This window comes from Mastomys coucha, unplaced genomic scaffold, assembly GCF_008632895.1.
Source record: "Mastomys coucha isolate ucsf_1 unplaced genomic scaffold, UCSF_Mcou_1 pScaffold14, whole genome shotgun sequence".
In the NCBI taxonomy this organism is placed as follows: domain Eukaryota; kingdom Metazoa; phylum Chordata; class Mammalia; order Rodentia; family Muridae; genus Mastomys; species Mastomys coucha.
Window position 1 is genome coordinate 115470866 of NW_022196896.1, and position 16538 is coordinate 115487403.

Below are 16538 nucleotides of genomic sequence, written 5' to 3' on the forward strand. Positions count from 1 at the left end.
GCTTCCTGAGTGTGGGACATCACACACACACACACACACACACACACACACACACACCCCCATGCTCTCCCTGATTTATTTAGGATTGAGAATAAGGCATGTGAGCGTCCTTGACCTGACTCCAGTTTTACCAGTATACAGATGAGGATGAAGGAAGGGTTGTCGGAGTGACCAAGGAGAGCCCCTGGGCTCATCAGTGAGGTGACTTCCTGTCTTCGTCCTTTGCTGCTGCCCAACCAGGTGGTTTCCGGGAAGAAAATGTGTCCCTTGTGCTTCTGAAAGCTGACATGATCAAGGTGCTTTGGCAATGCGGCTATTCCTGGCTTATACCCAAGCCTCTTGCCCTATACTGCTAGGGAGGAGAATTGTCTCTGATGTGTCCCAAAATATAGCCCCAAGTCCCTGACCCTTTTCCTCCCCAAAGGTCCCCTTTTGAAGTCTGTATTTCCAGGGTCAGAATCCAAGGTGGCTGCAGAAAGCCTACCCTCTAGTCCCCCAGTGCCTTGCACTGTAACCCATGCCTGCCTCTCACCAGCTCCTGCATGCTGGGTACAGGCCCTCTGCTCTGGAAGACTGTTTGTCCTCCAGTTTTGAGATACATGGAGGCAATCCCCATGGCTGGGACTAGAAGGGTCTTAGGCCTGCCAATTTACAAGAGAACTCCAGGAATGTCTGTCTGCTGCTGAGCCATGGCCTGGAGATGTCTTCAGGCCTTTGCCAGGACTGACTCCAGCAGGCTCCTAGGGGAATGTGGAAATGGGCCTGGTATTTCTAGCACATGACCGTGAGGGGCTCCAGGTGGGAGCCTTATCTTAGATCAGAAGACAGGGTGAGACCAAGCTCGGCGTCTGAAAAACCCACTATTACCCAGGTACCCCCTGGGCCACATGGGCTACACCAGGCTCTGCGCTCCTAATGACCTCCGTGAATACGGAGCCCTTGGACAGGCACTTGCCACCCTCTGATGCCTGGACCTGCACCTGCCTATAGATGTGCGGACACCGTGGCCCAGCACAGTTAACTGTGAGCCTAAGAAGTAATAAGCCTAATACAGTTGACTTTATTTAATTAATAATGATCCTGTTCTGTTCCCCCATGCTCATAAAATACCCTGCAGGTTGGCAAAAAAACAGTCATAATATTGATCAAAAGTCAGGCCAGATATTTATTTTGTCTTTGCTCCGTGAGTATAAATTCTTGTCTGTTGCCTCCTGCTCCCTGCATGTGGGATTTACAGTGGCCAGTTTCTTAAAAGCTTTCCGTAATTAAGGAATAAATATCCATTGGTCTTTGTTGGCCATCCTCGCCGCTGGGGCTTGACCCCTAGCAACGCAGCTCGGGAGAAGGCATGCATGGGAGCAGGGGTCTGTGCTCAGCAAGCCCCGGGCCTGGGCTTGCCCGGCAGGGAGGAAGGCCCCCTCTTTCCCCAAACATATTGTTCCAGCCCCGTCTTCCATGCCCCTCTCCCAGTTCCTGTTTAGCTTGAGGCAGGAAGCACTTTGCAAATTCCTTGATGCTAGCCCTTTCTTTTCTCGTCTTCCTCTATCCTTCCTCTCCTCATCTGTCAGCAGTTCAGGACTAAGTGTGGCTCCTCCAGTTTCACCTCCCCACCCCAACGGCATTCATTCCTCCAGGATGGCCTATAAAATCAGTATTAAAAAAAAAAAATCCCCTCCAGTGCCTTAAGAAGCAAAGATGTTTCCAGAAGGAGCAGTGCGGTGATGTGTGCAAACACAAAATTCCTTCTTGGTCTTTTACCATTCGTGGGGAAGGTTCAAATAAGTACGAACTCAGAGGACTTCACAGTGAGTAGACTTCTGGGAAAAGCCCCTGGTACGGACAGCAGAGCCTCCAAAACCAGAATTGTGAGTTCTCACAGCTTAGGACTACGCCCCTGCGGGACAGCTCATCATAGCAGCCCAGAAACACTATCACCAGCCAGGACAGCAGGCTCCCTGAAGACCGAGGGTTGTCTGGCCACCCACCCCCATGTCTGCCTTTTAGTGACGCATCTCCTAGACATCCGCAGGACAGTGCTAAAAGCCGGTCAGAAGCTCTGTGAAAAAGTTTTTTTCTGGGAATCAACCCATTAACCTTCTTACCCCTGGCAGTGTGCTGAGCCCTCCCTGCCAGACCCAAAACCCAGCTGGCGACAGTTGGAAGGGCTTCTCGCTAGGAACTGAGAGGGGCATCTTTGCAGCAGGAATGGAGAGTGGGCATTGCGTTAAGACTTTCTCTGGCTGGGGTGGAACTCAGTTGTCAGAGTGTTTGCTTAGCATACATGGAGCTCTGGGTTTGGTTCCCTGCAATATATAAAACCACAATATATATTGTGTACACCTGTAACCCTGGCACTCAGGAGACAGAGGCCAGAGGATCAGAAGGTCAAAGCGAGCTTTAGCTGGGTAGCGAGCTCAAAGCTAGCTTGGGCTACATGAAGCTCTCTCACAAAACCAAAGTAACTAAGACAGGATCCCTTCTCTAAGAAAGATGTTCCACACACAGTATGACTTCTGCCTCTCCCAGGCCTCACTCGGTGCTCAGTTGACAGTCCTTACCAGTAGAGTCCCAATTGGTAGGTTTTAACTTCAGACAATGGCTTTAGCCCACCCCAAGCCTACCCTCCTCACACACTCAGGTGTAATTTTCTTCCTCTTTATTGTATACCTGTTCTGCACATTGTTGTTCTTTTTGTTTGGTTGATTGGGTTTTGTTCTTCATGATAGTAAAATAATCTCAGTAAGGAAGAAAGTTAGGAGGGAAAACCTGAAGAGATTGCGGTGGCAGAGACAATCTGCACCTGTGGTGTCCTCGATAGGTGCCAGCGGGAGCCCTCCAGATCCTGTACCTAACAGGACAGCCATTATAACTATATCCACTCTGCCCAACCCAACCCTGATACCCTGTCATCTCCATGCCAGCCTCCATCCATGGACTCACGACCCATCCCCACCACTTGGCTCCTGCAGCTATAAATAAAAGTGAGGAGCTGATACGGAGAGGCTGGGCCTTTCTCTTGGTCTTAGGGAGTCGTGTACCAAATGTCTTAGACTGAGGCATTTATCTGGGGAACTGGGGGCAGGGCCCAGGATCTCCCACATTCTATCTACTAAACTATACCCCCAGTTTGACTGAAAAACATCACCCTCAAAACCCTGACGCAGAAGACCATTATGTTGGGTGTGGTGGTTTCCACAGAGGAGTTTGGGGAGGTGGGGGGGCGGGGGGTTAGGGGCGGACACATATGCACAGAGCACACTGGTTACAGGGTGGGGTTGTTGAGGCAGTACCTCATGGACTCCTTCCTGTAAGGCACCTGCTGCCAAGTGTCCACTCGCTGAGATGAGAAATGAAGTCTGAATTACAGTATTAGGCAGCTAGAAATGGTCCGTGCCTCCCTGGACACAGCCTCAGTCACTTGAACACGTCACAGTCAGCACCATCGTAGCAATTGATGCTCCCCCAGCACTAAGCACAAGAAACTTGTGTGAAGACCAGACCCTCGGGCTCCAGCATAGCCTGCACTCAGTGAAGAGCGCCTGTCCTGTCTTCCTGTTGTCCTTCACCCGTGGTAGCAACTGGAGATTGTGTCAGCCTCAGTCCCCATCCTGAGATCTGATGGCTTTCACCTCAATTCTGGTACCACCACAGAGTCAGTGGTCCTACATCCTGTGACCTCTGACTTGTGCTCGCAGACCATCAGGAGGCTGTGGTCCACCCCTCTCCTCAACACATTCTCAGTTTGGGCATCGCTTGGCATTCCGTGTGACCACCTGCCAGTTCTGACAGGCAGGCCTCAAGTGAGACATGGCCCAGGTAGCTTAGTTAGGCTCACTTCGCTGTGATGAAACACCATGACCAAAGCAACTTGGGGAGGAAAGGGCTTATTTGGCTGGCACTTCCACATTGCCATCCATCATTGAAGGAAGTCAGGACAGGAACCCACACGGGGTAGAAACTTGGAGGCAGGAACTGATGCAGAGGTCATGGAGGGGTGCTGCTTACTGGCTTGCTCACATGGCTCGCTGAGCCTGCTTTCTTATACAACCCAGGGCCACCAGTCCAGAAGTAGCCCCACCCACGATGGCTGAGCCCTCCTCCTGTCACTCATTAGTTAAGAAAATGCTCTACCGGCTTGTCTCTAGCCCATCTTCTGGGAGGCAGTTTCTCAACTGAGGCTCCCACCTCTAAGATCTCCAGCTTGTGTCAAGTTGGCATAAAAACAGACAGGACACTGAGTAGCTGGTCCTGTGCTGGCACATGGGGGCGTACCAGGTCACCCCTCCCTAAGATCAGGAGTAGCTTTGTCCAGCCATCAAGCCATAGTGTCAGATCACTGGGGGTTGAGCCCAGTAGAGCTTCTAGGTCTGCACCAGGTCCTACCCATTCTCTAACCCCAAGCCTTGTGTTTGGTCACCGCTAGCCTGTGGTTTACACACCAGGCAGTTATAGTCACATCCAGAGGGAGGTAGGGGGCCACTCCCAAAGGGCTCCATTTCAGGGAGGAGAGGGTATTTCCTGAACACGTCTCTTTGTGTTTTTAGGGATGTGGTTGGTGTCTGTCTTCTGACAGGTTATCACCCCCTCCCTCCCTCCCTGCAGTTGATTTATTTAAAGGTGTGTCAGCACCAAGACCTGATGAGGGGCCAGCCCCTCCTCCCTGCTGATGGCAGCCGAGCCAATAATTCATTTTTTAGCTCATTAGCTAACAGAGGCTGTGAGCAGTGGTCCTCCAGGGCATTGGAATGAGGCGAGGTGATCCACTGCCAGCTCTGCTGCTCTTGAACTGGCCTTCCTTGGGGACAGTGAAGCGGATGGCCAAGGGACCTGAGAGTAACAATTGGAGTCCATCGTGTCCTGGCACTGTGGTTTCCTAGGGCGGTAATGTTGACAGAACAGAAGAGAAACTGTGATCAGAATGTCCTCTCACTCTGGTGAGAGCTGAGGGGAAGGATGGCTAAGCCGCCATAGCAAAATATTGTGCAGGCTTCAGGAACTGGAAGTACCTGGTACAAGATCAAGGTGTGATGGGTGGGCTCTCAACTGGGGAGGCCTCCTCCTGGCTCGCAGGGCCCTTCTGCTGTGCATAGAGGGAGGGGTGGCTAATAACTATTTTTATGGACCCCAGCCATAGTGGAGTGGAGATCTACCAGAAGGATCCCATTTAACCTTATTTACTCCCTAAAGACCTGCACCCAGTGAAGCCACACTGGTGGTTAAAGCTTCAACATGTGAACTTGGGGTCAACCAGTTTGGCCATGACAACGAGGAACCTTGGACCTCTCAGGCTCATGCATACACACACCCCAAACCTAACTCCAAACACACTGACAACCCTGGGATCATTTAAACTAACCAAGACCCTTGCCCTAGAAGTTCAGGGTCTCCACACCCTCAATGGACTCTCTAGACCCTCATGCTCAACATGATAAGCTCTGCTGCTCCACATCCCTGCCTGCCTTCCACAGACACCACACTGTGAGTGCTGTGTGCCTGACCATGACTGACACAGGGACAGTAGAGATAGATTCTGTACAGTCTGCTGCTTACAGCAGGGTCATTGTGGCCAGTGTATAGACCACACGAAAGATCTTAGGTCTCGACAGCCCTGACTTTAATAAGCCCATTTTACAGATGGCAAAACAAGTGCCCAAGTAGGGAAGGGTGAGAAAAGTGAGTGCTGAGACCCTGAGACCTCTCTAAAGGAGAGAGCACAGCCTCACAGCACCAACGGGTCCCTTTTCCTTCCTAGACAATGCACTGGACAATGCTCACCAAGCCACATGTTGGGGTACAGTTGTTAGTGTAGGCAGTGGCCCCAGAAGACAGATTCTGAACAACGGAGTACTTGGGAGTTGATGGGAGCAACTGAACTCACCCATAAACCTTCCATTGCCCTGGGCAGACTCTATTTCTATCCTAAATGGATTTCAGCTACAAAATAAAATAAAATAAACCTCACTTGGGCTTCTGGGAAGCTCAAAAGCCAAGGGGCCCACGCAGCAGTCGGCACTGCAGGTTCTGTTTCCATCTGAAACTAAAGCCACACAGATAGCAGGCCTAGGGATTGTCCTTGGTGGAGCCAGGAATCTGTGCTGTCTTTGGCTGGGCATTTGAATATTAAAATGAAATTTTAATCATCGCAGTTAAGACCCGAGTTCTGATGTTAAGTTCTCCCCGTTACCCCTGGATGATCTGGCAATGACTTTTAAAATCAACTGGAGCAGAATAAGGCAGGGTGATTTTAATGCCTACCCAAAAATGAGAGTTAGCAGATTGGAAAACGGAGGTCTGGACGTCTCCTACACCATTAGCCCTTCTCATTTAACTCACGGCTTGCTCTTTCTCCTTCCTGATTTATGAACTACCTCAACAAACGCTTGATTTGTTATAAACAAGCTTTTAAAATAAAGTGTGAACCTCAACGGTTTGGGTTTTGCATTCCATGGCTGTCCCCACCTTTCTGCCTAAGTGAGGATGCGTGTGAGGGTCTCCTCTGCAGAGGACCTAGGAGCCAGTTCATCTCTGCTGCAGCCAAGTGTTTGTCCTGGAAGTCTCTGAATGAAGAGTCAGGGGTCACTTGGGGGTCACTCACATGTACCAGGAAGTGAAGCAAAACTAATCCAGATTTACTCCTGGAAGAATCTGTTTGCCTAAGTATTTAAAAACAGATTAGGGCTAACCTGACACTAGGTCACCAGGCGCAATGTAAACACTGTGCAGAGGTGTAAACGAGGCCTTTCTTCTGGGCCTTGGAAGCAGAAATGTAATGAGTTTTCTTTCTGGAGGGCTGGGGAAGGCCCCTGATTCCTCCCTGCAGCCGGTAGCTGTGTGCTCAGATTATTGCTTCGAAAGGCTCTGGGTTTCAGAAGTCACTGTGAGTCAGGTTCTTACTGAAGTCTGAAATAATTACACTCTGTCCATATGTGTGGGATTTGTTTGCTTTCTCCATTGCCCTCATGAAAAAGCAGCACTCAGGCCTCCGGAACACACCACAGGCTGCTGGGAAAACTCTAAGGGTTACTCATGAAATCGGAGATCCTCTTTTAAAACACACACACACACACACACCTCTCACCCCTTTTCCTAATGAGGATTAGAATCTGGAGGACTATGGAGTTCAACGTCTCATCCTTTCTCATTTTGGTTTGTTTGGTTTTTGTTCGGATGGTTTTTGAGAAATCTGCACCCGAATCTAACTATCCCAGAGCCTAAAGGCAGCCCACGGGACCCTCTCGCTATGTACCTGTGGCTGACTTGGAACTCACTGTGTTCAGGCTGGCCTTGAACTCACAGAGATTCACCTATCTCTGCCTCCCGAGTGCTCCTATTAAAGGTCTGCTTCCCTGTGCCCAACAAGCCTACCTTCTTGATCTATTTAAACACAGCACCCTGGGAGATTTCTTTCCTCCCTCCCTCTTCCAGCTCTTCCTTCAATACTTCCTAAGGTAGTATTAGGTAAGCCTGGGGGAGGGACCAGGCCCAGGTCATGCTAGGAAAATGGAGACAAGCCACTGTGTCTGTCACATCATCAGGGCTTGGCACATTGCAGAGCCCACAGCCTTCCAGCTTCACCCTGCCCTCTTGTACTTAGCTTTGCTCTGGCCTCAGAGGCTGCCCAATTTTTTCCCCTTGAAGCTGGGCCCTGGAGCACTTTTCCTCAGAGATCAACACTCTGCACCCTCCCCTTAAGCCTTTCACAAGTCCCCAAAGAGATGACAGGTTCCTGTGAATCCTCAGTGTTTCCTCAGCTGGAGGTGATGGAGACCCTCGCCATGCCTCCATCCCAGAATACCAGTGAATTAAGAGCAAAAGAGACACTGTACCTCCATGAGGCCTCTGCTGCCCTACCCCTAGTCCTGGTCACTTGCCAGCCCTAGAGCATAGGGGCAGCTCACCTGGGACCTTTCTTTTTGGTCAATATAAGCACATCTCTCTGGGGGATCCCTTCCTTCCTTGCTCTCTGAAATCCCAAGCCTTTGAGCTGTGGAGCCCATGTTCGTATCGCAGTGATGCAGGCTCCCAGGCTGTGCTCACACGTCAGAGGAGCCTCAGCCATAGCTTGCAAACCGCGCCCAGAGGTTCTGGCTCTAGACCTGGGAGTAGATGCTACAGGCAGAGGGATACAAATTCTGGAACCATGAATCAAGCACTCCCTAACAGGGCCATATTCTAAGAGAAGACTGACTCTGCTCCCTTCCTATGCCTCCTAGCCATGGCAGCTACCAGAGCAGAGGTTCCAGCCTCAACTCTAATACGTGCCTGTGCGGTGACTTTTCACAGGGAAGAGAAGGAACGGTGGATCCGGGCCAAGTATGAGCAGAAACTCTTCCTGGCCCCACTGCCATGCACGGAGTTCTCCCTGGGCCAGCAACTGCTACGTGCCACTGCCGAGGAAGATCTGCGGACTGTCATCCTACTTCTGGCACATGGGTCCCGGGATGAAGTGAATGAGACCTGTGGGGAAGGAGACGGTCGCACGGCACTGCACCTGGCCTGCCGCAAGGGCAATGTGGTCCTGGCTCAGCTGCTGATCTGGGTAAGTGGCTGAGGTGCCCACCACTTGCCCAACAGAGGGTGGAGCCTCTGTGAGGTCAGTATGCATATTCTCCTGACCTCTCTCTCCTATAGAAGGCCGTGCCTAAGAGCTGAGCCTAGCGGGATTTGAACTTTCCATCTGGACTTACCTGCCTGAGGGTATAGAACCAGAGGGTGAGGAGAGGCCAGGTACAGAGCAAAAATGAAACAGACACTCATTTGCTAGAAGTTCTCAAGTGTCTTTCTAACAGCTTCTCAGGTCAAGCATTTTGGGGAAAAGGGACCTGTTTCTCGTTTGTCATCTTCGTGGGGGGAGGGGCATACATAACTTGAGTGACTTCTAGGAGTCCCTTTGCCCAATCTTTGAATTTGTATTTCCATAACACAAAGTGTAACATTCCCAGGCAGCTTCCTAAAAACACCTCAGGGATATCAGCCACTAAGTACCCTCTGTCTCCACTACAGTGACCGGGATCTAACTCGGCTGAAAACTAATGCATCTGCACACATGCGTGTATGCTTACAGACATGCGTGTGTGTGTGTGTGTGTGTGTGTGTGTGTGTGTGTGTGTGCGCGCGCGCTCGCGCACTCGCACATGGCACAACAGTCCTATGGCTGTCAGACTACAGTTTGCAGAAGTTCATTTTGTGGTTCAACAATGTAGGTTCTGTGGATCAGACTCAGACTTCAGCCTTGACAGGAACCATTATCCTCCAAGCCATCTTTCTGTCCTCCATGGATATATGATTAGAAAGCCAAACTTAAGCCCTCTTTGACCTGTTTGTGTGATGCAGAGCGGGGTAGTCTTTTCCTAACAACAGGTACAGACAGAGCCTGTTCTAAACAGCTTGTGAACATCGGTTTTCCGCTCCTTGGTCGCCAGGTGTCTGTCCCAGCTCAGTCCGTACGTAGATTTGAGGTTGTGTGCTATCCTTGCATGCCCTCAGATTGCCATTGCCGGGGACACTAACTCATGCTCTGTTGCCTCTACAGTACGGGGTGGACGTCATGGCCCGAGACGCCCACGGGAACACAGCACTGGCCTACGCCCGGCAGGCCTCCAGCCAGGAGTGTATCGACGTGCTTCTACAGTACGGCTGCCCCGACGAGCGCTTTGTGCTCATGGCTACCCCCAACCTGTCCAGGAAGAACAACAGCAGGAACAACAGTAGCGGGAGGGCGCCCAGTGTCATCTGAGCTCAGCCAACACTGCACCCGGGATCCCACGCCCGCCTGCTCCGGAAGTCACAACACCACGTGAGTCCCTCAGTTCCCTCCCTCTTCCTGGTGGACGCCTTCCACCCACCTGCCACTCACTCACCCCACACGAAATCTCCAAGCCTGGACATCCTCAAGGGGAGAAGAGGAGGCTGTAGGCCGTGGAACGGAACTCTTTTCCCACCCTCCGGAAGCAACGTAGGAGGGACCGACCACCTCCCGGCTTTGAGGATAGCACACGACGACGGGGACCCCTGTTCCAGTGGCCTGGAGACGGAGCAGGGGGAAGGGTAGCAAGGAGAAGGGGCAGCGTCCCCTCACTGGCAGTTAAGCACATCAGTACATTTCACCTCGACCAAAAGGAGGCTTGGATTTCACGTCTTCTCGGGGGAGCTTGACGGCATAAATCAGAAGCAAGCACAGTTTGTCAGGTCTGAAGCCCCTATGATGGTAGGTGTCAAATCAGTTGTAGCTAATCTGTCCAGGGAGAATACCGGCTTCATTACACTTGTATAGTCGAGTTCCTCCAGCATTACCGCTGTTTAATAGAACGTGATTAGTCATCACCGGGAAGAAGGCATATTAGCGGAGGAGGTAGTTACACGGCACGCTCCGGTGATTGCCACGATATGATTGCAGTGCGCCTAGCAGCATCATATTATCCTAGACATGTCTCTCCAGCCCTTGGAGCCCTCCTTTCTAAATTCACTGTCATAATTTAGTATCTGTTTAATTTTTCAGTCCAAAGAGAGGAAATCAGTTGCCGGGTATTACTTGACTTCAGTCCCCTTTCTTGGTGCAAAAACAAAATGGGAAAAATAAATAAGTAAGTAAATAAAGAGTAACTTGAAAATTCTAAAAGAAATCATGAATTCAGCTGAAAAGAGCTTTCAAATATGTTCCAAAACTAAGTAAATACATAAAAGGCTATTTTTTTTTCTTCTAAGAGATTTTTCCTATACTTTAGCCACAACGGATGTGTCAGGCCTCAGCCACTCCCAGTCCACAAAGTCTGAATTACCCAGGTTTCTGTCGTAGATAAGATGTGTGAAAATCTATTTGAATAAAAGAAGTTCATAAATATGCATTGATTTTTGCACAGACAAATGGCACCCATGTTAATTTATAAATTGAGCTGGGTGGGAACTAATAACGTGCAACTGGTTGAGATCAGAGGGTTACAGATCATTGTCCATGGGAAGTGCTCCCAGCAGCGAACACTTCCATTAATGTGATAAACAGCTTTTTAAAAGGTGCGTATCAGAATAAGACGGTGGCACAATTTGCTTATTAAAGTCAGGAAAGGAAGAGGGAGGGGAAGGAGGGTGTGAGCCCTCATACCAGAGGCTGGTTTTAGAGCCGAGACCATCTTCCCAACCAAACCGAGGGGCTGTAGCAAGAAGGGGTGATTTCTCGAAATGCCAGACCCACAAAGGTGCCCCGTGAGCAGCTGCTAGCCGCTCTGCCCCGCCGGCTCCTGAGAGTCTGCAGGCCACTTACTGCCCGGCTTGGCTGGCTCTAACATCCAATTTGCCATCATGGAGCACAGGGCTCATCAGATACCAGGCACCTTCAGCATGGTGGTCAGACAGGAACACCAAACCATGGCACTATTTAGTTCTTAAAAAAATAAATTGGAGCAGCCTTGCCAGAGAGCCCCCTGGGACAGTGTGGCAGGAAGAAGGCCATCACACTGGAAGACAGGACGCTGGGCAGAGCCACCACCGGCATCCTGTGGAGAAGCTCCTCAAGCTTATATATTTGAACTTTATATTTTGTAAGAGTTTTTCCTCCTCTTTAACTTTTTTTAAAAAAAAAAATTAAAGTAGATGGGAACACAAGTAAAGCTTTACACAGCATTTATATGTGGGTGAGTGTCTTGTGGAGATCTTCAGTCTCAACACAGCCTGAACTGACCAGTATCCAGAAATGTCACAGATGCGCAAGCCACGGGTCTGAGACCCCTGAGCTAAGTTCCATAAGCCCTGCGTTTGGTTTCTCTTCCTGCTCTCCATCACTGTGTTGTTACTTTAAATGTGAATAGAGAAAACAAGCTGTCATTGCCTATTTTTGAAGAATGCGTTAGCATCCGACCCCGCGATCCGCATACTCCACGTAGCCTTTACCATAGACTTCTATAGAGAACACAGATAGAGTATAAATGAGATTCTTAAATTATTTCACTGTAGCTAATACCCACTGGGAATGCTTCTGTCGCAGGGGAGCCTACTTCAGAAAGGAAACGGAGTCCTTTGTGAGGCCTCTCTTCGGGGTGTATATGAGTGTGTACATATTATTGTGTGTTTATAATATGATATTTTCCCGAATGATTCCTTGTTTCACATCATCCTCCGCTGCTTGAATGCGCAGTTGCTCGCTCTGGTTCCCTCCCTCTCCCTTCCTCTCGAGGTCGCTCTGACACCATCAGTTCCTCCTCAGAACACATGGCCCCTCCCCTGCCAGTTTTTACCGTGCTCAACTGTCCAAGGATAGCCCACTTTTCATAAGCCTGAGTCTTGGTAGCAGATCCAAGGGTGGTAGCGGGACCTCCAGGGTGCTCTGTGCAGGTAGAGGAGAGACTTGGCTCACCCGTGCTTGTATTTCACACCAGGTCCTTCCCTCAACACGAACCTTCCAGTCTCCATTTTCATGCTGACCCCAAGGCTGGGAGAAATGAACAGGGTTATGGATGGCAGTGCCAGCACCAGACACTTCCCCTAATGCAGTGCACTTTTTTTAAAGATCACGTCAGAATACAGTAGTAGTCTCAAGGTGGACTTACTATAAAATAAAGAAAGGAAGTGGGAAAAGGCAGAGAAACAGATTAAGGGGAAAACGTGTGAGTTCTCATTCCAGACACACTGTTAGAGCTGAGACCACACTCTGGCCAGGCGCAAGGGACTCTAGGCAGCAAGCCTCCGTGTTCAGGGTAAATCTCCTCTCTTTGAGAAGTTCCCAGCTGGGACCAGCAAAGGAGCCTGTAAGTTGGCAGTCACTTGTCCTGGGGAGGCAGTGATAGAAGCAGGCACATGCCAGGCACATGCCAGGCTCACCTGGGGCTACTTCTGCTGAGCTTCTGATACTCAGGCCATGAATAGTGTCAGGCAGGGAGGGGAGCCTCCTTATTCTGAGAAAGCCCCTCTAATGTTTTGTCTGGTTTTACAAAGAGCTAAGCCCTACTCTCCTACAATCCCCCAGTGTCACTCAAGCCTAAAATGAGCCTCCTGTCCTGCAACCTCGAACCTCTACTGTTGGCTCACCATGCTTCCTTCTCCCTGCAGTTCTTACAGTGAGGCTGCTGGGGTGCATGCACACACACTCGATGAGCACACATACACTCTCAGTGCCCTGTTCCCATTAACTTTGAGCATCATAGCACCTCAGACCTTGAGCTTCACTGCCTCTGTCCCCTGAGAAGCTTACCTGGAGACTGAGAGCCCAGTGCACTCTGTAACACCCTCCTTCTCTGTCAAGACCCACAAGGAGTTTGTGTCTAAACTTGGTGAGCCAGAGACTTGCTGGCCCTGCGCCCGATTTGCGCTCTTGATTGCCAAGAATTCTGCCTGCCCCTCCTCCCTGCATTGACACTATTTCATGCCTGACATGGTCAATCTCTGTCCCTCCTGGAGATGCCCCACAACAGCATAGCTGGGAGGTGTGTCCTCAGGGCCTCCAAGTTCCTGAGAGGCTGACCTCTCTGAGAAGCAAGCCCTGTCTCGCCTTTTGGTGGGCTCTTCTCAGCTTAGATGTCTCCATCCTTCACACCCTACAAGGTCCCCAAGGCTTTGCTAGAAGTCCCTCCAGGATCATATTTATGACTTTGAAGCAAAGAAATTAAAAAACGGGAAGGAATTGGAAAAAATGTGACACGGATGAACATCTCTCCTTTAAAAAAAAAGAAAAGCAGAATTTATCCCCCACTGCTTCTGTTGTGAAGGGCACAGCTGGAGGTGATTTCTGCCTTGTCACTCACCAGAAAGCCACCAGGGCCATTGGTGTCCAATGTGCCACCTTCTCTTCCACTGTCTCTTGAATTCTAAATGGCCCAACTCCTGCCAGGCCCTGGCTAGCAGCACACCAAGATTTGTGCCTGGTACATAGCAGGACCAAGTCATATTGGGTCTAAGAGAACCCCATGACCCAGATATTTGTATCCGGCCTGTTTTGGGGCCCTTCTCTTTAAAGCAGCTGAGGTAGGGTGGGTTTTTAGCCAAAATGTCACATTCCTTCTTGAGAGGTGAAAAAGGGAAGGGGAGAGACCCAGCTACTCCGCTGATGCCACTCAGCAGTAGACCATAGACCTCAGGCTTTTCGTCCCATCCCTGGGAGCGAAAAACAGGGACAGCTGATTAGAGATTCCAGTGCCTGGAGTCAGGGCTCATCTCTCACTTCATGGGGAAAGACACCATCTGGGGCCTCAGTGTTTCAAGGCACAGAGTCTCCTCCTACTCAAAAGCCCTGGCCTGACAGGGTTCCTTCAAATGCTGAGGCCCTGTTTCTGTGCCTGCTGTTCTTTCAACCTTGGTTTGGACCCTGGGTCAGAGTTGAAGAGAGAGAGGTTTCATCATGGATAATTCTAGACAGCCAACAAGGTTCTGTGTCCTTACGTTGTAGCAGATCCACATCAGGCCTGCTTAAGTGCCATAAGCCTGGTGGCTCCCTGCCCAGGGCGGTGCATACTGAGGGTCCATGGAGAAGCTGGCCTCCCGACCCTTATCTCAAGAGGCCAATTTCCTATAGAAGAACAGTATTTAGTTTGGGGTTGCTTCTGACTGATCAGAATATTCTTAACTGAGGCTATCCTCTTCCATAGTGAGCCTCAGATGGGTGTGGAGACCCAGCAGTGGCAGCCACTCTATGGTGCAAAGCAGGTAGCCTCAGGGAGTGAGAGAGAGAGAGAGAGAGGTCAGCTCAGGGCTTGTCTTTATTTTGCTGGGCACGAGGCATCTGCTGGGGAACCCCCCCCCAGGGGTTGTGAATCAAGCCATATGATGGACTCTCCCGCCAGAGGGAGGACTGACCTGGAATTCTGTGTGCAGGGAATGACATGGCCTTTGTCATGTTGCAGGTGAAATGAAGGAACCAAGAAGTGTGAGTGAGTGGGGGGGATGGGATTAGGCCCTGAGTAGAGCCCCTTAACACAATGTTGCTGGGAACAACCGCTGTAGGATCACATTGTGCCCCAATGTCTGGGTTCAGGACTACGTCCACACTAGCCCACGTCAGTGTGGATATTAGAGATGGCTCTCAGATGCTTGCAGAAAGAAAAGATTAGCCTCCTGGGTGGCTCATGTGGACTCACCGAGGGCATGCACCAAAACAGAATTTTTAAAACAGCCCTCTGTCCACAGCGGATGCGCTCAGAAGATTCTCGACCCACCTGGCTCATCAGGATGGGCAGGAAAGGGACCAAGCGTGCTTTGAGTTGGGGCCAGCCTACATGTGGCTTCTAGTTCTTGTTTTTCACGCACCTTGCTCACCTACCAACCAAGTCGTGCAGTTTCCTTACCAGGGTGGCACTGAGGGGACCCAGGGCAGTCGAGTGGAGACCTGGCTGTTGTGTGACAGACAGGCAAAAGATACCTTCAAAACATCCTTGTGATCAGAGGGGAAAGGCGCCTGCATGTTTCTGCTGAAAATGGTCCCTTTCCTTCCCTACATTGTGGGGTTTGGGGGAAGGGGTAGTTTTCTTCTAAAATGTACCAACTTCTTCTAAGATGAGAACTGGTCCTCCCCTAAGCCCTGAGAACTGAAGAGGTGTTGAACCCCAGGAAGGCACAGAAAGTGGCTGACCCTTTACAACAGCCTGGGGATGGACCTGCAGAAGGCAGGGCCCGGGCATCTTCTTTGCCCTCTTCCCTTCCTTCCCCTAGTTCCACCTTGAGTTGTCTTCTTGCCACAGGAACTTCTTTGCAAAGAGAAACCCCAGACAAGGCAGGGCACCGCTGGCACATCTCTGGGTAGGGGCGAGAAAGGCCACCTCACCTGCCTGGCCATACCTAGAAGGCGGAAGCGCAGTGAGGGCTTCTCCGGGGGTGGGTGGCCGATCAGGGGCATTTTGATATTACCTCATTCCATAACTTTACATTTCCCAGTGACTGATGCTTTATTTATGCTGTTTGTCCTGTAATTAAACCATCCACAGACATTTCGCTTTGCTTGTTCGTTTCATGCGACCTTGTTCGGTTTTAAATATGCTGGTTTGTATTTTCCTGCCTTGGGATTTTGTGTCAGCTGTACAGTATTCTAAGGGGAAAAAGAAAAGGAAAAGCGTGTAAAGTAATGGAGAGAGGTGGCTATAGTGTAGAGACCTCTTTCTAATAAAGAAAAGAAAATATGTATACAGCGCTTCTGTGAAGTGTTTTCTTGGTACCCATTTGTCACAATTAATTGGCTTCCTGCTCCCAGAAAAAGTAAATCAAAGAAGAGGGGCTTCAGCGACTGCCCAAGGAAGGCTTGTCCTAGAGACGGGCCACCCTTATTTGAAGGAACTGGCCCCTCGGCCTGCAGCTAGAGACCCAGGAAGTGGGACGTCAGAAGGCGGACAAGTGTCTCCTTCTTATCTCAATCACAGGAACGGAAAGGCCCTGAGGGCGAGTTTGGTTGTTCCCAAAGCCCTTTGGGGGAGTGGGGCTCAGTTTTGTTCCAACTACCTTCCCTACATGAGTGACAGCAATGGGATGGGCTGCTGGGAAAACAGTCTCACCCAGAACTTTAGTACTAATGCAATCACTGTCAAATGCTTTCTTACACTAAGTACATTATATCATCACTCCCAATT

The 16538-nt window shown here is 50.3% G+C and overlaps 1 protein-coding gene across 11 annotated transcripts in view; it reads left to right on the plus strand.

Moving 5' to 3' along the window:
• Positions 1-16098, plus strand: part of Agap1 (ArfGAP with GTPase domain, ankyrin repeat and PH domain 1) — a 445290-nt gene extending 429192 nt beyond the window's left edge. For all 11 annotated transcript variants that reach the window (XM_031368368.1, XM_031368370.1, XM_031368366.1 and 8 more), the window contains 2 exons: positions 8284-8539; positions 9533-16098. In XM_031368368.1, coding sequence (XP_031224228.1) covers positions 8284-8539; positions 9533-9736 — 460 coding nt within the window. In that variant the 3' untranslated portion in view covers positions 9737-16098. The remainder of the gene's footprint in view (positions 1-8283; positions 8540-9532) is intronic.
• The last annotated feature ends 440 nt before the right edge of the window (positions 16099-16538 follow it).